This window comes from Octodon degus, unplaced genomic scaffold (genome assembly GCF_000260255.1).
Source record: "Octodon degus isolate 3935 unplaced genomic scaffold, OctDeg1.0 scaffold00039, whole genome shotgun sequence".
NCBI classification, from domain to species: Eukaryota; Metazoa; Chordata; class Mammalia; order Rodentia; family Octodontidae; genus Octodon; species Octodon degus.
Genome location: NW_004524615.1, coordinates 14,750,487 through 14,772,001, shown reverse-complemented (window position 1 = coordinate 14,772,001; position 21,515 = coordinate 14,750,487). Strand labels below are relative to the sequence as shown.

General features: G+C 40.8%; 1 protein-coding gene across 8 annotated transcripts in view; it reads left to right on the top strand.

The window, feature by feature from the left end:
- The window catches only part of Mbnl2 (muscleblind like splicing regulator 2), a 156,666-nt gene that overhangs the window by 102,515 nt on the left and 32,636 nt on the right, over positions 1–21,515 (top strand). For 4 of the 8 annotated variants that reach the window (XM_023715126.1, XM_004631199.3, XM_023715125.1 and 1 more), the window contains exons 3-7: positions 164–328; positions 8,460–8,660; positions 11,221–11,484; positions 18,028–18,081; positions 18,715–18,868. In XM_023715126.1, the coding sequence (XP_023570894.1) occupies positions 164–328; positions 8,460–8,660; positions 11,221–11,484; positions 18,028–18,081; positions 18,715–18,868 (838 nt within the window). The remainder of the gene's footprint in view (positions 1–163; positions 329–8,459; positions 8,661–11,220; positions 11,485–18,027; positions 18,082–18,714; positions 18,869–21,515) is intronic. The other 4 variants (XM_004631200.2, XM_004631201.2, XM_004631202.2 and 1 more) reach the window with 1 other exon arrangement.

The window sequence follows — 21,515 nt, the reverse complement described above, 5'->3', positions numbered from 1 at the left end:
GTCCTCCCCGGGCACATACACACATGCATGCACGCACACACGCGCACGCACACACATGCCCCACAACCCTTATTATGGTGGATATGCAGCGAGTGTGAATTGATTGACACAGGTCTTGAAGGCTCCTCTTAATCTTTCTGCCCTCAATGTGCTCCTTTTGCAGGGCCGTTGCTCCAGAGAGAACTGCAAGTATCTTCATCCTCCAACACACTTAAAAACTCAACTAGAAATTAATGGGAGGAACAATTTGATCCAGCAAAAAACTGCAGCAGCGATGCTTGCCCAACAGATGCAATTTATGTTTCCAGGAACTCCGCTGCATCCAGTGGTGAGTGTGCTGTAGCTCAGATGGGCTGGCTGATTGCAGCCTTGGTACAGGAAATGCCACAGTGACCTAACATGGTGTCTCTCACTTTGTCTCTTTGGTTACAAATACAGCAAATAGCTTCGAAATTCAGTAGATGCTGAAAAAGTTATTTTGCAAGTGAAATGAAAAACATACAGAAACCGAAAACAAAGGCAATTTCTAATCCATGTGTGCAAAATATACACTATTCCAACCCTTTCTTGTCAGCAGACTCCATAGCTGAACAATTGTCGAAAGAAACCAGTTCTACACTTTCAATGACAGTGTGGGTTAATTATGTCCAGAGGAGGTTGTGATGTCTAAGATATCTTTAGCAATGTAGCAGAAGTTTGTTTAATTCAGTGGCATCCCTTTACTGTGCAGGAAAGTGGGAAAGGAGAGGTGAGTGGTTTTCAGTGCCACAGAGGAGGTCAGTCGGGATGCTGGGACGTGCGCCCACATGGTCCAGGTAGTATTTTCTGCAGCAGGAGCCAGGTTACAGCTCCATTCAGACAGATGCCAGAGCCCCACCCCAGGAGACTCTGCCTAGCCCTTTGTCAGCCTTGGAGGCCTTCGAGAGCATGGCAACTAGGACAAGGACCCCAAATTAATGACCAGGGAGTAAAAGCCATGCGTATGTATTGTGTAGTGTGTTCTCCAAGAGTGCAGTGTTTGAAGGTTCTAGAAATGAAGCCCTGGGGGAAAGGAGTGCCTCTGACTTTCTTGGGCTTCATTTACATTTGTGAACTATTTGTTAAAAACAAACTAATTTAAAAGAAAACAAAATCAAAATGAGTGAAATTTGGTTCTCTTAAGAAAGTACATGGACAAAGGACTATTATATAAAAATCAGTCTTTATTGTCAGAAGAGTCTGTGTGGTGGCAGGCTGCTGAATTAAAAGAGACAGCTTCCAGGGAGTTACATTTTCTTACTCTGTGCCTGTGAGAAGGGCCGGGGAGGAGGGGGTGGCCAACAGGAAAGGAGGGAATCTGGGCTGATTGCGAGTGAGTCTGCTTATCTTCAGGTTTCTTTACCACCAGCCAGAACTGGTTTTGCACAATTAAAAAAAAAAAAAAAAGCCGAGACAAGAGACTCCAGAATAAGGCCTCCTTTTTGTGGGTCACTCCTTAGTGATACCATTCCTTTTGGGGGCAGACAGACACATAATAAGGTTGTCAGATTGGATGCAGGAAGGCTGCCTGGAGGAGGTCTCAATTATATGGATCCTTCTGCTTTATTTAAAACAATGTACATAAATAATTTAGGGTTTTCTTTTATTGATGCACATATAAATTATGATATTAAATTACCCAAACACTAAAATAATGCAGTCATGCATATTAAGTAGTATCTTTGGCAATAAATTTAGATCCAGCAAGGTGAACATAGTAGCAGGACATTATGTGTCTCTCTCATTTAAGTCAGACACTTCCTATTTATTCAGAATTAATAAGAATTGACCCCAGTACTCAGTGACAGCAGCGTTAATATGAAAACTCCATTCCTATCATTAACTCCTGAGAGTTATGTTTATGTATTGGTCTCAAATACCAATTAGACAGTTAATGATCACCAGCGAGGGAGGGCTGCGGCCAGCGTGGGCTGCATAAGCAAGTGCAAGGCCAGTCTATACCACATAGTGAGATCCTATCTCAAAAAAAAAGTTTCAATATTTAAAAGTTTAAATATTTCAGTATAGGATTTTAAATCACAGAATTTAAAAATTTAAAACAAAAAATGTGACAAGTCTAAAATCATCAATTCTACCAACAAATCACTTCAGAATTTTAAAAATGTTATCCTAGTGCAGCGTAGTTGGCTGAATATTGGCCCTGAAGATTCCTGGATCCTGTACATGTCACCTTTATGGAAACAAGGTCTTTATAGATGTAATTTAAGCATCTTGAGACAGTTCTGTCCTCCTGGATTAATGCAACCACAAGTGTCTTTCTAAGAGACCAGCAGAGGGAGATTTGGCACAGACAAGAGAAAGGCATCATGTCAGCAGTAAAAGAGACAGAGGCTGGATTGATGTGACCACAAGCCAAGAAATGCAAGCAACCAGCAGAAGGTGGAAGAGATGTGGAACAAAGCCTCCCAGGAGCCTCTGGAGGGAGCACGGTGATAACAACAACCTGGTTTGGACCCAGTGAAACTGACTTTGGTCCTCTGGTCTCCAGAACCATGGAAGATAAATGTGTACTATTCTACAAGTTTGTGGTGATTTGTTTACAACTACAAGCAACTTAGTAGATGCAGAATTTACTTAAGAAAAATAAGTTAATAAACTGCAGCAGGAACCACTCCAATTTTAATTCTCTTTCTAGGTTAAACACTTTTAAAGCATTAGGGACATTTTCCACTCCTTCCATCCACCCATCCCTGAACTCCTTCCACTAAAATTTCTCCCTGGTATCCTTCATATTAGCAAACCAGTGGTCACAACAGTCACTATTGGTCTTCACTGTTGCTGTAGCCTGACTGTCTCTCTGCCCATGATTCACATAACCCTAAGCCTAAGGTGACTTGGGTATTTGGAAGGAAAGCCTTTGGGAAGTGACTAGGTCAAGAGGATGGGGCCCTCACAAGTAGGATTAGTGCTTTTCAAATAAGAGACAAGATGCCCTTCTGCCCTGGGAGGACACAACCAGAAATGGCCATGTACAAACCAGGTTGTGAGCCCTCACCATACATTCATTGCCAGTGCCTTGACATTGGAGTTTCCTAGAACTGTAAGAGGTAACGAAAAGTCACCCAATTTATAGTATTTTGTTACAACCACCCAGGAAGACTTAAGACACTTCAATCCAGCCTCTTAGTGATACTCACATGTAACCCAGCTCTTACGTGTGGAATCGGTCTCTCTCTGACCCCCCTCTTTTCTCTGTCTCCTTTGCTCCGGTCATAGTTCTACTGTATGTGGAGGTTTCCAGACTGACTATTTCTATCTGTCCTCTCCTTCATAGTCTCATCTATTCCTGAGTCTTTAAATCATTTTTCAGGCTGAAAACCTCCAAATGCATGCTTCCATCCAACCAGACCTCAAAGCCTCCTGTTTAATACCTCCACCTCCCTACCAGACTCACCTTTAAATCTGTCACATGGAACAGTTGGCCTGAAAGCTTAGTTGACTAAACTGCCTACTTAGGCAGCTCACAGCGGCCAGGGTTTGATCCTTTGCAAGCCGTGCCAGCCCCACCTGTGGGATGCGCTGAGATGGTGACTGAGACTGAGCGTGGTGGTGCACACCTGTAATCCCAGCACTTAGGAGGCTGATAATAAGAGAATCACTACTAGTCCAATCTGTGTGGTGAGACCCTGTAGACTCTGTAGACCCTGTCCTAAATACAGAAAAATAAATAAATAAATTTGTCACATGAGTGTGACATGTATGCCACTAAATTTCCACTTCTATAAGGGACATGATCAACTCACAGTCTCCAACAGAAAGCTGGCTGGCTCTCCCACACATTCTCCAGCACAGTGCTCCAGCATGATCTTCCCTGTCCGTCTTCAGACCCACCCACTTCTCTACCCTGCAGCAGCCTCATCTCAGCCACCATCAACTTTTTCTCAAAACACCTTCTAAGCGTTTCCCTCCTAATCTCTCCATTCCACTCTGGCCTTCCTCTAGTATATCTTTCATACAGCAATCAAGGAATCTTTTAAAAACATTCCCAGGCTCCTGTTCTTCCTTCACTTAAGTTCCTTCAATGCTTTCCTATGTCCCTGAGGACAAAGCTTAAACATTTAACCTTGGCTGTGACCTGGAATGTCTTCTGGATTCTGGTCCCCACCCAGCTCTGGAAAATCAAGCCTTACTGAGGTACTGGGAAAGTAAAGTGGAGAAAGGGAAAAGGAGGAGAGAAGCACAGGAGGTAGAGTGAAGAACAGAGGGAGGAAAGAGCAAGACCAGCATTTCAGAAGCGCTTTTCTTTATGAAGGCTTTCTGCATCCTGTCCTCTAGCCTCTTCTGCTGGGGATTACCTCTGAAAGATGACAGGGACCAAATGGTGCCTGCCTCTGACAGCCTGGCAGCAGCACTTGTGCAGGAACTGCAGGCGTAGTCCAGGCTGGAGATGCTCTGCTTCCAGAATGGAGTCATGGAACAGAGCTGCCCTCCTCTCCTCTCAGGTGCCAAACACGAACCAAGTGCAGGCACCAGGATGTGCTGTTGGCCTTGACTTCATCCCAGGAGATTCGCTTTATTCCAGGATCTAAGTGGCAATTTTCCAAGGCAGCAGGGTTCGTAGTGCTCCATCTGTAGAAGGTCAAGTCAGCTGTAGGATATGCACTTCTCTCTCTAGATGTCCAAAACACACAGGATGCAGGCAAATGGTCTGTTGGGTGTTTTGTCCTCCTGTTCTGTTCTGAGCAACAAAATCTGGGAGTGCAGAAGAGTGGAGGAGTTCCTTAACTTTCTGTGGCCTGGACGAGTACCTCAGAAAACAACTGAAAGGAGAAAATATTTATTTTGATCCATGGTTCTAGACATTTCCGCCCATGACAACCTGCTTCCATTGTTGCTGGGTCTGTAGTGAGGCAGAACATCACGGTAGGGACTGCAGGCTAGAGCAGAGCTCAGCTGCTCACCTCTACTGGCCTGAAGCAGAAAGAGAGAAGGGGCGGGAACAAACTACACGTCAGAGCCCTGTCTGTAGGGACCTTCTCTCTCCAGTTAGCCTTACCTCCAAAAGTCTGCACCGACTTCCAACAGCCCTTTAAGCTATAAATCAACCAATGCATCAACTCATTTCTGAGATCGCAATCCAGCTAAGCCTGCTGCGCTGAGGAGGGAGCCTTCGAAACACAAGCTTTCAGGAGACTTCAAATCCAAGCCAAGCGAGCAAAGGCCCAGTCAGGAAGCCGGAAGTTGTGGATGCTGTGCCTGGACCCCGCCTCTGCAACACTGCCCTTGGGTTGTCCCCTGTGTCTCTCTTACACCCTGCTCTCACCTGTAGTCCACAGAATTCTGTTAGCTTTGCTTCTTGGGGATCTTGAGATTAAAGAAGACAATGTGTGAGAACAAGGCTTTGAAAATCCCAGAATTTTTACAGATGAGTTACAATGTTATGGCCCATAATAAAATAAAGAATACACATCTCAGCAAATTACCATGACTGTATTTTTTTACTAATCAACTTCACTGATAAACACTATATAAAAAGGAAGGCTTCTAATGAGTCTGTGTTGACTAGGTGTATGAACTCTAATTATTTAGTTTTACATGATAGAAAATATTTATTTTCTCAGCTCCTCTTTCAGAAAATAAGAGAAGAAATTTACTCCAGTTTAATTCAATTTTATACATTCTACTTTAGAAGCACTGAGTTTGTACCACAAAAAGTGGAATAGAAGCAACATCTTGTCCAGCAGAATTTTTTCAGCTCAATAGTTTTGCTTCTTTCAGATGAAATACATAAAGCTGAGAGAGATTAATTTCCTTTCCAGGGGAGAAAAAAATGAGGAAATGGCAAAGTACTGATTTGAACTTAGGTCTCTCTCTGCATCTCAAATTTGTATTTTTACTTTTAAATAGCATTATTTCTCTGTGCACTGTGTTATTCCTATCAACAGTAAGGCATACTAGAACATTTGTTTTAGATCATTCAGTCATCTGGACAAGTGATATATGCTTTTGAAGGCAGATGTTGGCTAGTTGAAATAGATTCACTGATATTCAAAAAGGGTTTGGGCAGTGAGTTGTGTGTTTCTCACATACTAATGACACTCAAGGTACAGCCTGCATTTATGTCACCATGCTCAACTGTGGGGACAGAAAGCTAGGAATCTGTTTCGACAGAAAGTCAAAATGGAGATAAGGAGGCTCTTTTCACTAAATATGTACTTCGGTAATTTGTCTCTTAGTTAAATTGCTCATTCAACAGAAGTAGTGCATTAGTGGCAGGGGCCCTCAAATTTGGTCACACATTGACCAAAAATATACTACTTTTTAAAAAAATGTATTTGACACAGGGTCTCGTGGTGCAGCTCAGACTCCTAGTCTGTTCTCAGGCTCCCCACTTCTACATTTTTTAATGAGCATTCCAAGTTCCCTGCCTTGACCTTTTGCATTAGAGTTTATGTCTGCTTTAAACATTCCTCCTAGAGATTTCTGATATAATTGATCCATTGAATTCCTGATGCATTATGATTTATGACTTTTCAGAACTGATGTTGTGAAAAATTCTAACACTACATAGTTACATGCTATTACATCTTTTTTTCCCATAGTAGTAAATTATAAAACCATTACTGAAAAACCACATCTTCCTAGAATTTTGACACAAGTGGATAATGTTCCCATAAAAAATAATTGCAGGGGCTGGAGAGATGGCTCAGTGGTCTAAAGTACCTACTTAGAACAAGCTTAGCAAAGCATCAGGGACTGCAGTTCAATCCCCCAGCACCACATGCCAGCCAGCCCCGCCCCCTGGTGGGCTGAGCTGGTCACACACACACACCACACTCTCTCTCTCTCTCTCTCAAATAAATAAAAAAAAATTAAAAAAAAAATAATTGCAGAAAATCAAAGGAGTAGAGTATCCCACCATCTCCTTCCCACCTAGAGACCTCAGGTTGCAACTTGCTTCCAAGTAAATTTCATGTTTGAGCCATAAGAGTTGTAAGAACTACTCGGTGCAGGACTGAGCAGCAGACTCGAAGGCCTGCATTAGAGTCACTGCTTTCAAGCCTGAGCCACAACAGTGAAGCTTTCAGGCTCACCAGACACTTCCTATACAAACTATCAATAACTGACGATGATCGCTTATAAGTGCTATTCTGTTAATTGTAAAGAAAAATGTGTTTACTAACCATCAGTTGTTAGCCTTGCCATATGCTAAACAGCCCATTCAGAGTCACTAATACACAACAAGAATGTTGCCCATGTTGTATAAATACAGAAGTAACATTCACAGGCAAGAACACAGTTTAATGTTAAAAATTACATTAACATATGATTGCAAATATCTGAAATCTTATCCAGAAGACGAATAAGTTAAAAATCATCCATAACTAAAACTCAGCCAAAATAAAAAACAAGATCCTTTCAGGCCCAATTCGGTTTGAAATGTTTTCAGGAAAAAAGTCTTCAGCATTTTAATTTTTTAAACAATGGTGCTTTAAAGAAAAATCTGCTTTATTGTTCTCTTAAATGCACATGATTTCCTTTCTGAAAGGTATAAATAGTTGCATATTGTTGGAAGAGTATTAAAAATAATCATCTCATCAGCCTACTAGCATATTTCTTCTTATCCCTGGATAATAAAGACAGTAATAGAGAACACATTTAATAGGATACTGGACTCTCTTATTACTGCTGCGTTGATTCTGTGACCTAGGAAACCAAACCAGTTTCTAATGGCCAATTGAGAAATTGGTCAGTTGCAAGTTTCAACCTTTTCCATCCAACCTATCAGGAATAGGAGGTTGGATGGAGACATAGTTGATCTAAAGCCAAAATATAGTAGGTCTACATGAAAAGTGCACAGGAACTTGGGGAGTATACGTGCTAATGATGGAAATGGATATGTTCTGGTGAGTGTGAGGAAAATAATATCCTAAGCAAGCTCTACTTTTTGAACATGTATGAACTTCATCACCTTGAAAATTAGGTGTAATAAAGAACTATTTTTATTGTTTTCCCCTTCAGAACCATGTAAGAGAAATCAAAGTTAATCACTGTGTTCTCCATAGCTGCTTCTGCCTCAATTTGATGTCACTAAATAGCTTGGAATGATGAGTAATTAAGATGGAATATTATTTATTGAGAATATTTTCATTGGAACAAAAATTTAGTATATTCTTTGAAACTAGTGCCCCAAATTTTTGGAGCATTTCCCGTACGTTCTCCCATCTTTTGCATGGTTTTAGAAAATGAGTATTTATGTGGTTTTTGTTTTTATTAAGCAAAACAAAAGGATGTTTAACAAAACTTTTACAGTTTGCCATTGAACAACTAACAAATATTACCATGTGCAATGAAAACATGAATAAATTTTGCTCAAATAATACTTGGTAATTTTTTAAATTGCTGCTCTAATGACGCTGGTAATTTTTTAAAATTTTATTCTGAAGAAATCCTTTTCCTGTGTTGTCTTCCTTTAACAGCCCACTTTTCCTGTAGGTCCCGCCATAGGGACAAATACGGCTATTAGCTTTGCTCCTTACCTAGCACCTGTAACCCCTGGAGTTGGGTTAGTCCCAACGGAAATTCTGCCTACCACGCCCGTTATTGTTCCCGGAAGTCCACCGGTCACTGTCCCGGGCTCAACTGCAACTCAGAAACTTCTCAGGACTGACAAACTGGAGGTACTCCTATTATGTTTGTATTTTGAGATGCATTTGTGGTAGTATTATATAAGAGAATGTTTGGGATAATTCAGTTCTCCCCCAAAACACATGCATACACATATGCACTGTGAGCCAATAACTGTGTATTCCTAGTTCAATGACTTGAAATTAATTCCAAGTATAAAGAAAATTAGTATATGGAAAAATAATAACTAATCAAGCAAACGTCAGCTGCATAGAAAATGTGTTGAAGGACCAAATATTGAGTAGCCAACAGAATATCGAATCAGTCACAAAGCAAGCCACAGGGATGGCTCCAAGTCCTGATAGCATCCTGCTTTGCCCCGCATTCATACATTTATAAATGTGATCCTAGAGCTGTGATTCTAGAACTAAATTCTAGAAAGTTTGGGAAATGGTCAAGAGCCCAATTATTACGACAATGGGAGATACACAGCATGGTGATAAATGGGACTACAGCTATTAACCATTGGTATAATCAGATTTCAGTATTTTAAGAACAATTATGGCAAATCTAGTATGTTCCAGAATATTAGCCCTGATGGTTTTGTTCATAAACAGAAGGAATTGGAGGCTGGGTAAATTTAGTTATTAATTGAAATATTTTCTTGAACTTCAAGTATTCCATAAAATTCAAGAAAACAAGCTTATATATTTGTAAAACACCACTTCTTGAGTTGTAAATTAATTTCTGTACGTTGTTGAGTAAAATTTCCTTCTAATCAGAGCTAGAGAATTCATCCATTAACCATACTTCAGTATTACTATGATATTCATAAGATCATCTGTGTGTACAAAGATTCAAAGAGATTTTTCAAAGACCTCCTTTAATCCCATTATTGATTTAAGTTGTAGGTGATCTATACATCCTTAGAATATTGGATCATTTAGAGAATATTCTTCCAGTGTACATTAAATATTAACTCAATAAACCTTAAGAGCAACAAAATATTTGCTGCCTAATATCCTGTGAATGTTTTACAACTCAGAATGTCAAACTGCAAATAATTTTAAAGATGTATTCCTTGTACTCAGCTTCTATTTGAAGTATATGGACCTCTAGATGAAGAGAATTTAAACCTAGCTTATCCCCAGGAACATGGAATAAACGTGTTAGGGGACTGGAAAAGTGTTCTGGGCTCCACCTGCTGGGGCCAAACACAGTTTAGTGCTCATTGTGTGACTGTTGCAGAAATCAAATTAAATTAGAGGAGTTAGGAACAAATAGTCCTTTCCAGCAGGGCTGGAAGACAAAGACATACTGAAAAGTTATTCACAACTATAGCAGAGTAGCTTTCTGTTCATTTCAAATCACAAACAAAGCCAGCTGCACCCAGACACCCGGGTAAATGCCTGTCTACACCTGTGAGGCTGTCATGGACAGGAATCATTCCATTTGTGAAGAAAGGCTTACTTAGGGTCTGCGTGAACATCTTAGTAATTTTCACCTTGTACATTTTATGATCTAAAGATGGAAATCCCAAAATAAGAGAAAATCATAAACAACCTTGTGACTTACCCTGTTCACCCTTTGACCTCACATGGTCACTGATCGGAGAACTAATGTCCCCAAGGACGTTTGACATTCACATAAGACTGAGATTTTGTGTTACTGACCTTCATGAAGTGTCCCAGGTAACCAACATGTGAACTACCACTTACATATGTTGACAGAGGAAATGAAATCTAAGAAGAGATAACTTAATTCCACTTGCAATTCTGCCAGTTATTTATCTTATTTTATGTTCCCTGTGTTCAGGCCACAATGAACAATGCTCTTCACGTTCTAAAAAAATACTTTTATACAGTGAAATTTTGATCTTCCAAAATTCCCGAAGGATGGAGAATTTTATCTACTAGACATATCAGGAGAGTTAAGAATTAAAGAGATTTTGAAAATCAACACTTCTAACTCGATTGCACTTCTTTCCATTTACTTATTAGTCTTTCTCTCTTACCATATTTTTCTCCTTTTATCTTTTACTTTTATGTTTCTGTTTGGACTGTCAAAAACGACATAGTGACCTTACAACGCAAGCTCTGGTCGTAAGGGAGATGGGCTGCTACAGGCTTCAGCTGACTTTGTAGAGCAAGGAGAAGGTGCGAGAAGCAGGCACTTTCCACCCTCAGAATGAGCAGTACGCTCCGGCATTTCCTGCGGGGTTGAAATTATTGCTCCATGAAAAACAAAAGCAAAAGCAAAACAATAACAGTAACAATCCCTATCGCACTGGAAGAGACAGAGAAAATGTCGGGCTATGCTACTGGGGAAAAAAGAAGCTTTATTGACTTTGTTGTTGTTGTTGTTGTTGTTGTTGTTGTTATTTTAGCTAAACTACGAGGTTTAGGTTAATTTCTCAATTTCGATACTCGTCCTAGAAAAAAAAAATGCAGAACGGAACTCGAGCTGTCTCTGCCACTGCCAGCCGTTGTGGTTCCCTGAGTTCCGCGTAATGCAAATGGTGTTCTCCCAGGCGCTAGAGCCACCCGCGCAGAAGGGAAGGAAAGGCGCCTTCCCGGTGGCCCGGCTCCGCAGCGCTCTTCTCCCTTGTCCCAGGTATGCAGGGAATTCCAGAGAGGAAACTGTGCCCGGGGAGAGACCGACTGCCGCTTTGCACACCCCGCAGACAGCACCATGATCGACACAAACGACAACACCGTAACCGTTTGTATGGATTACATAAAGGGGCGTTGCATGAGGGAGAAATGCAAATATTTTCACCCTCCTGCACACTTGCAGGCCAAAATCAAAGCTGCGCAGCACCAAGCCAACCAAGCTGCGGTGGCCGCCCAGGCAGCCGCGGCCGCGGCCACAGTCATGGTAAGTGCGGCCGCCCGCCGCCCGCGCCGCCGCCAAGCTCGCCCGCGGGGAGGCGGCGCTTCCGCGCTCGGACCCAGACGCTCGCCACCCTCGGGCCCTGGAGGGCTGCTACCCCCGCTGCTCCGCTGCCTAAGTTTCGTTGTTGTTTTTCCCCCTCTCGTTCTGTTTGTTTTCCCCTCCTTTTCCTTCTCCAGCACAATAAATAAATCCCTAAGGCATAGGGAACCCAGTGAGGTCGTTGGGCTCTGTGCACACCCAGTGCTGCTCTGAACTGGGGTCCTCCGAAGATCGGGGCCCCCGGGAGCTGGGAAAGAACAAGCCTGTGGACACCGAGCTTGGGCACAGCGAGGAAAGGACAGGCCGTCGAAGCCCGCAGTGCCAGTGGCAGGCAAGGAGGAGACTCAGTTCAGTGATGCCTAGCAACAAGTGACCCCGCCAGAGACTGGCTCCAGCCTGTTCCAACACTAGCTCTCTCTCCTTCATCTCTCTCTCTCTGTCTGTCTCTCTCTCTCTGTCTCTCTCTCTCTCTGTCTCTCTCTCTCTCTCTGTCTCTCTCCCCCTCTGTCTCTCTCCCCCTCCCTCCCTCCCTCTCTCCCCACCATGGACAGTGCTGCTCAGCAGCTACACCCCAACCTCCAGTTACATTTCATTACAACAAATTCATGAAGCTCATGAAAATGGATGGTAGGGTGCTGGGAGATGCTACACCACACAATGGAGCTCAGAACCCAGGCTGCCTCCTTGCTTCTCCTTTTTGTCCCTTAGAGACCAGTGGCAGCAGCGGCCCTGTCTTCATCTAGGAGGCTGTTACTGCTCCCAAAGCCTGGAGAGCCCAGAGCTCCCAGGGCCACCAGGAGCTCCACCCTTACATCACCTGGGCGCCTGTTAAACCTCCCAAGTCTCAGACCTCCCAGTAAATTTGGGGAGATCAGAATTTTAATTTTAAAACACTGCCAGGGATTTCTGTTTACGATTTAATGTTTGAGGATCACATGCCTAGAACCCTGCATCCCATATTGGCTACATTTGGGGTTGTGAAGCATCTGACATTTTGATTCCTTCTCCCAAAGCTACTGATTTAATTGTCTGCTGTGGCTTGGGAAGTGGCGTTTCCTTTAATCCTCTCAAGTGATTCCAATACACCTCAGAGCTGAGAACCTTTGCACTAGGTTACAGATATTTTTAATTAAGTTGTTTTAGATTGAGATGTGGCTTACCAGAAATCTACGTTAGTAAATTCACAGTGCATCCATTCATTCCAGATAATGAGTCCTGCTTTGTATCAAACCCTTACTGGGTAGGAGAACTAAGGCAGGCTTTCATACCCACAGAGAGTTCAGTGATAGAAGTCATTTCGCTCCTCTGTGATATGATGGACAGGCAGGGTGGGCCCGGCAGGTTGGGAAGGACTCAGTGTCCTGTTGTCCCTTGGGAAGGATAGAGGTGTCATCTGAAAACATATTATTCTAACCAGCTAGCAACCATGGCCTCATACCCTGACCACCGGCCAAAGTGGAGCAGTAGCTGTCACATAAACTAGTTCATCCTCATTTGACATTGTATTTACCAGGGTTTGGCAAGGCTTGGACCTGTGATGAGCCATAGGGCTGCAGAGAGGCAGGAACAGAGGCTGCCCAGAGAAAATCACAACTCAGGGAGTTTGTGGTCCTACAGATCTTTCTCATCTGAGCTCATCTCGGTGCATCTTGAGAAGGTCTCTCATTGTTGGTTTTGTTTTCTCAGAGATCTTGAACACTTCTGGAGTTGTTTCCTCTTGTCCTCCTCTTTCTTATGCCATTGGCCATTACACTATTTTCTAAGCTCCTATATGTGTGGGCTGGTATGGGTCCACACAAGAAATATAGATAAATTCACCCTTTAGAATGTAAAAAAAAAAAAAAAAAAAGTTTCTAAAACTTGTTGTACTTGGAGACAAGAAGGATGGAAAGATGAATGCATAATGTTGATTCCATCTTGATGGAAAAGAAATTCCTTTAGAGTACTGAGGACTCTCGTCCAAAGTGAAATCTATTTTATCAGCCACTTAGTGAAGGTCTCAGTCCATGAGAAAATTTCTTTTTCATTGCAACTTTTTTTCAACTCAGCCCAGCTTTTCCTGAGGACTTGTTTCTCCATAAGGTTCCCATTGCCAACCATAACATAAACCACAGGTGTACTGGATGTTCCTGAGACTAGCCACAACTCTAATCCAAGAGACAAATGCCCCATGAAAGTGGCTTAAATGAAACACTTGAATATTACCAGATGATGTTGTTCACAAAGGGGAAGTAAGGCTCAAGATCAGCTGTGGCCAGGAACATGAAATTCAGGTGGTGCCTCTCTTCTGTTTCTTCCCACCTCCCTTGATACATAGCTACTCTTGTTAAGTCAGCTTCTCTCCTCCATAACATAGACCATGGCTGTGGATACCTACAGGTACCAATCCTTTCATTTCTTAACAAGACAGAAACTAGTATCTTCTCCATCATATCTAATGGGCAACGATAGTTACACGTCCTTTGGGGACTTTCAGAGTGACAGGACCTACAGTAGAGACAGCCTGAATCTCAGTGGCCACTTCTTATCACTCGGGTATAAGATGAGGTTCTGGGAATATGAAAACTCCAGGACCTATAACTCAGAGAGCTATTCAGAGAAAATCATGATACTCCCAGTGACTTTCGGAGTGGGCCTTGATTTTTATCTGCCCGTTTTCTAGAAGTACTAATTCTAACATTCATAATCAGTACATATTTCAGTCGTTTAAGGAACAATACATCTAGCATGTGCCCATAATATGTGACCCAGGCTGGTGGCGCCAAGGGCAGAAGTGGCCATTTACACAAATAGGTCATCCCTTGGCCTACATAATCGGCCTCAGCTGCGCGCTGCTGTGGGCGCTCCTACACACTTTCTCACTGCGCTCACCAGGCCGCATAAAGGTTACTGCAGTGGGTGCCAGCAGCAGTAGTTACCACAGTTCCTCGGATTGCTACACCATGCCCAAATTTGGAGTTCTGAGAAGTCACAGAATTTGTGGCATCTTCAGAGACAACCCAAAAGAATGTAGCTTCAGAACAAAAGCTAGTTTCTCTCTGACAATGACATGAAAATTACTGAACCTGTCATGCCTTTTTAGTTAAAGTGAGAATCACATTTAAAACTAGCCTAGGTACAGTTAGATAAAGTATTCCTACCCTAGTAGCAAGATTACCCAATACATCGAAGGAAAACTATTATTTTATTTCCTTATTTGAAAACACAAATGGGAGCAATGATTGCAGCTAAAAGATATTAATATTCCATTCACCTGGCTTCCACATTTGAATTCAATGTATTTCCATGGCGCAATTTTTATTATTGTCTGGGGATTTTCCCCTTATTTTGATTAATCAAAATTTAAAACTTTGACTCCAGAAAAAGACATTTATTTCCTTTTGAGTGTGATTCTTTTACAATACCTCTTAAAACACAAGCGTCACCCTTGCTAGGATTTTTAAAATGTGAAAATAAGTCAGAGTTCTCTTTGGTAGTTTTAACACAAAGAGTATTTGATCTGCGTGCATACAGTCTCTGTTCACAGACACCAAAATGGGGCAACACAAGGAGAGAGCCAGTCTGCAGAAGGAAACAGGACGAGCTGCAGTCAGCCAGACAAGTGTCCATTGTTCAAGAAAACATGCACGGGAACTTTGAATTCCAACCTGCTCATCCACATCCTTTTATCCCATTTTAAAGTAGCAGCTCTGATTATTTTTGTCAGACCAAATTTCCAGTTTGGTCTCTGTCTGTATTGCCGGGTGTGGGGCCATGGTTTGCTAATGTTTACCTGCAGTGGGCCTGCTCCTCAATCCAGAAAAGGGAAGCCCATGCCCATAGGACTGCCTCCTAGTCATGTAGCCATATATATAGAGATGGAGGAGCTCAAAGCTAGCAGAAAGTCATAAGTGTTGCAGAGGCAAGAACAGAGGCTGCCACAAGAGTGACACAAAGTAGGGTTTCAACTAAGAGGAACCCAGTCCTCTGCTTTAAAAAGACTCCTAGCATACATGGGATTCCTTGATCTCTAAGATTGGATCTGAGCCTGAAGATCTCTCAGTGTAGGCAAACATACCAGTTATCAAACAATCTCAGCCAAACCAGAAGTCTGTGTAGTAGAAAGCCATATTGTCACATGATTAGTCATCCATAGAGATTTTGCAAGTATGTTCTACACATGTGCTTCAGAGAGAGTGGCGTGATTAATCTGATTAAGTGTGCTCTTCCCTGCAAGACTTTAGAGTTTACTTGGGAGGAAAATATCTGCATCCGATAAAGCACACTATGCACTATGCATTGGAAGAGACGTGATGCCCCCTTCCTGCTCCATACGCTCAGTGTCTTTATTCTCCTGGATGATTCTAAATTCTATGAAGATTAGATTTCAACAAAGTAAAGGAAAAGAATATTAATCTTCCAGAGGACTAGCCTAAAAAGAAATGTTTAATATTTCTTATTGTGCTTGCAGACATCATTAAATGATACTTTGTTAAATCAAAAATTTTGTTTGGAAATAACAGCTTTTATAGTCTCCTCTACTCAGCCTGTCTGAAAAGATCCACAATATAGCTTTTTAATCCTGTACATTCTAAGGACTGGAAAAATATTGAATCAATAAAGTTGAGACCAAAATGATTTTGAATTTAACCATGTAGTGTTCTCAGTGTTCTCCATTAGAATAGGCTATGGAGCTTTCCTTAGTTCACACAGCGTAGTTGGGGCTCAGAAAACCCAACAGAGCCCTGTGTTATATAACAACATAAAATTATGTGGGATGAAAGGGTTTAGATGAACATGACATCATAGAAATGATGTAATGGTGACCTCACACATGAGGGGAGTGGGTCTAGAAGCAGGCTTACTGAGTTCCTTGAGTTGTTCTTGGTTTGGTTTTAGTGTTCATAATTTTACTTTCCTAACATTGATGTCATATGCTTTGGTAGCCTCCATCAAAACTACCTTCCCAAGTACTTCCCATCATTGTGCACTACAAATCCCATTCCTTCCCATGGGCCTTCCTACTTTATTTTGAATCTCTCACTCTGGCAGATAACTCTTTACCTATCATCTTCATAGTGTTTTAATCCTGAATCATGAAATGATGATAAGCAACCATGTATTTGCCATGGAAAATATCATTAATTATTCCCATTTCAAGGATTTCACCCTGTCCCATTTTATTTCAAAGCCCATAGTTCTACTTCAGAATTTGAGAATAGAAAGTTTTAATTTTGAGACAAACCTTAGGGATTTATCTATTGTGCTAAACAGAAAAGGGATATTTCATTTTTATTTGCATTGGAGCTCTTCCTTTGAATTTATTTTCACAGAATTCCATTACAGAAGTTTTAGATTTTTAATAGTAATTAATAAGGAATAGGAAAAATTTTGTTGTGGTCTAAATCAATCCATATTTGTTATTATTTCAGTTAAGTGAAACTATCTTCCCGAAGTGTGGTTATAAGTTAAGGATATTCTTTTACTTCTCATCTTTAAGCAGTATTTGCTACTTTTAGTAATTGTACTTGCTCTAGCCAAGATTTCCACTTCTTATTAATTGGTTTGATTACTAATTATAGCTAAAAGTACAAATAGAATTACAAAGTAGAAATTAGTCTGATACTCAAGGACACTAAATACCTTTTTAAAGGGTATCTTTTAGTGTAATCCGGTAAGTTGCTTGAGATGAATTAAATTATAATTTGAAATGTAGTAGAAAACAGGATGGATGATAAGTTAGTCATTAGAAACAGGAAAACCAAAAGTGAGAAATTTCTGAAAACTCATTATTTAAATCAAAACTTATTAAGTTTGGGACCTTAGTCCATCATTTAAGACCCACACTAGCAGAGTGAAGGAAAGAATTGAGACAATTATCCACATGATTCAGACAAAAAAAAAAATGATCCAAACTCAAACAGTTTTGCCTAAATAATCTTGTGTTTGAATATTTTTTTGCCTGAATATTTTGTCTCAGTTTGCTGCTTCATCTTGCTGGCTTAGATCTGGAATCAAACATTATTTTTATGAAAAATTTCAACTTGGATGGAACTTAATACCTTCATTATTTTTGAATATTTGAAAACTAACTTATCAGAAGTTCTTCAATCCGATGGCCCTTACAAGTTTTGCATTTTTTTCTGAAGCAATATAAAAAATGCTTATGGTGTGTATGCGAGCTGCTGTTTTAATTAACTTTCCTGAATTTCAAACATCTATATTTTACTCTCTTATATGCTTTTAACTAAGGTATAGTAGATGCATTTTTGCTTCAATACTAATTTAAGGTGTAATATTCATTTCTTTAGAGAACATTTTTGTTGTTGTGCATGCCTAGTGTTTTGTACGTTGTATATTGCATTCAGAATATTTTTTTCCTTCTCACCTATCCACAATGCAATGCCGTTCCCATGATGCACCTCTGCTTGCTGTTTACCTGTATGTTAATTCGCTTGAATCCCATTGGCCCACTGCCATCATGTGCTCGCTGCCTGTTATTAAAAGACTCAGTCGACTGCCAAAGCAATGAAGCGACCTCTCGAAGCAACTGTAGACCTGGTACTTTGACCTTTCACCTTTCGCTTTGCATGTAGCTTTTCAGAGAACCATCTGAGATTTGTATTACTTGTAAAATATTGGTTGCAAACAATCATTATTAATTTAAAGACAAAATTCAATAAGGTGTTTAGTCATTTCATTTTCATATGTAATCTGTGAAATAAATTAATCCTAACAAATTTTAATACCTTTTCCAAAAGAGTGAAGCAAATTTAAATTACTTGGCCCAGAAAAAAGCTTATAATTCTTATTAACCTTTAAATTCAAGAAATTGCCATTTAAAGAATAGGTATTAATAACACCAGTGCTTCTTTCTCCTTCCCGTAGAATAGTTTAACCCATTTAAAAAGCTGAAGCCATTTTTTTCGTTGTTGTTGCTTGATAGTTTTTCTTTTCCTTAGTTGAGATGCTACTGTTTTGGGTTACAGAAATCATGCTTTCGCTCTCAGTAACAAATTCTCACTCATTCGACATTGCCGCTGTTTAAATTAAGGTGCATGGCAGAGGCATCTCCTTAGCTGTCATTTTTTTTATATATATATATAAAAGAATGTTGCAATTGATGACCTCTGTGGACACGGAAAGCTTGTTTCCTTTAAGTTCGACATATCTTATTGAATTCTGCATTCCCAGGCCTTTCCTCCCGGTGCTCTTCACCCCTTACCAAAGAGACAAGCACTTGAAAAAAGCAACGGTGCCAGCCCGGTCTTCAACCCCAGCGTCTTGCACTACCAGCAGGCCCTGACCAGCGCGCAGTTGCAGCAGCACACGGCGTTCATCCCCACAGGTACGTGCCCTGGCCACCCCAGTCCATGTCCTCGTGTCCTTCCGGTCATTGCTTTCTTCTCATTTCTTTAAGCTGTCTGGTGGAATCTAGTTTGCCTTCCCAGGTCCAAGACAGCCTGAAATGTAGCACTGTCATAGACACCTAGACAGATTGTCCTTGCTTTGCTAGCTAAAGACTGAGGATTCTAAAGCCAAATATTTGATAGGGCTGAGTGACAGAGTCCACCCCCAAGAAAAGGAGAGAGTCAGGGCTTCTGGTTTTTCTTGTACTCAAACAAAGCCTGTAAAATTGTTCATATAAATAAGGCCTTTTACGTGTGCCAGTTGAAATTTGTCCCTAACACTGAATGACCTAAAATTATCAAGTCCAGTAATACTAACCTTTTTATTTTCTATTTCTATTCAGAACACTAAAAAAAGCTATTCAAATTAAAGCAATCCTCTGCTCATATTTTTATATCCATTCTATCTCTTTTTTCCATCTGCCTCAGCTTTCACTCAGTTCGCCAGTCTGTAGAGCCTTTAGCCAATGCCTGATGATCTGAGGAGCATTAACTGACTACTTCACTGAGATCAATTATACTAATCATAAAATCACAGAGTGTGAAGGATTCGTAGTGGTCTCCTCATCCAGATGTTTTACAGATGAGAAAACTGAGGCCCCCTCCAAGAGAAGTGACTTTCCAAGGCAGCACAGCTGAGGGAAGCTGTGGAAGCTAGGTGCCCCGGGCTGGGCCAGCTCACGTGCAGGACACCACGCACCCGGTCTCCAGGCGTGGATGCCACATGCTTCTCCACAATGTTCGGATCACAGTAGATTTTTTAAAATATAGCAAAACAGAACACCTACAGGTGAAGAAATAAAAGTATAAGGCATGTCAGTTCTCTCCCTTTTGACTACATTGTTGACCATACATAGACAGACAGACAGACAGACAGACAGACAGACAGACACACACACACACACACACACTACACAGACCTGACTGTGGATTTCGCCTGTTAGTTAGTGTTAGAAGCAGAAGAGATTTAAACCTCGGTGGGAAGACCATCTGTTAAGCCTTTTATTTCAAAGTCAAAAGTCCCCATCCCATGACAGTGAGCAGAAGGTAAATATAGGTGAAGAACATTTCATTAATAATTTTATTGATCTTGATCCATGTGATTGGACTTTTCCAGTGGATTATTCCTTCTTTCAAATTCCACAGCAAATCAAGACTTAAGACTAGAGGGAGCTAAATAAATATCCATGATACTTTGTGTTATAACCATACTGTTACATGAGTCAGTAACCACTAAACAACTATATTTATTGTATGAAAACTATAAATTAGATAAGAAAATTAAAATTTTCCTAAACTTATCTTAAAAGAAACTCATAGAGTTATAAAGGGACTCTAATTCAGCACATGGAAGTTTGGCTGTATTGTGGCCTTAGTTAGCGACATTCCATGCTGTTGTAGCACAGCAATATTTGTACCTGCAACCTACCTAAGAATCATGTAATCATTAAATAATCATGGAAGGTCAGCTTACCCTGAGTAGATCTCTTAACCACGAGTTTAAGGGACAGAAACATTAAGGAAGAATATACTAAGGAGAAAAGCATGAAAGGACACACCTGCTTTGGCAACATAGTTCTTACTGTCCTTACCATCTTCTGGGAACGCACCCAGGAGCTCAGCCTCATAAGACTTTTGAAGCCCTTGTATGCATGTTTCACACTCCCAGCCAGCAATAACTGATTGGTTAAATCACTGAAAGAATCTTCACTTAAAAACAGTTCGCCTAGAAGCCACTCAAATATTTCCAAAGCAAGGATGAATAATACCCAAATCCATCGCCTGACTGCGGTTGATGAAACATAGTGTGTCATGGCCCCTAGTAGGTGTTAGCAGCTGTGGTTGTGCGCTGCTGCCCTCTGGTGGATTCTGTTGGAACAGCTCGGGATTTGAAAGCCAGCGTGGGTCCCGGCCACTATCCTGGGCACTTGAAGGAAGTCACGTGGTGCAGAGATCACTGTGAAAAGATGCGCACGTGTTGTGTTCTGAAATGACGTTTAAACTTTGAAGAAATGTTTACATTTCTTTTAAATGGTGAGAGAGAAAATAATTTTATTAAAAGGAAATTAGCATGCTCTTCACTGAAATCTGTAAAAGAAATTTCAGTGTTCGTGTTAGGTCACATTTTTCTTTCAGAGTTTCTTTCTTATAAACCACATTTTCAATTTGATTTTAAAAGTAATAATAATAATCATCATCATTAATAGTGGTTGTTTTTAAATCTCTGATGTTCCAGAATAATTTTTGTAACTTGGCAGCTGGTGGGCCCACCATTTTTACATGGACAGATTTTCCATTTTTCTGGAAATGGTTCACATAAACAATTACCATAAATGAAGGGAAGCACATATTTTTAACCTTCAGAGGTTATCCTTTATTGGAAGGTCATTCATAGCAATGTTTCTGAAAAGCTACCTGAACTCTGCCACACAGTGTGAATCTCCCTTCAAGCTATAAAGGGCTTTAACATCACAAAAAAAATACATTCTTCTCTAAAGCCATACTTGGATAATTATTGCCCTGGTTGATAGCTTACCATGCTTTCTTTTTTAATTATTATTTATTTTTTAAATTTTTTTGGCAGAA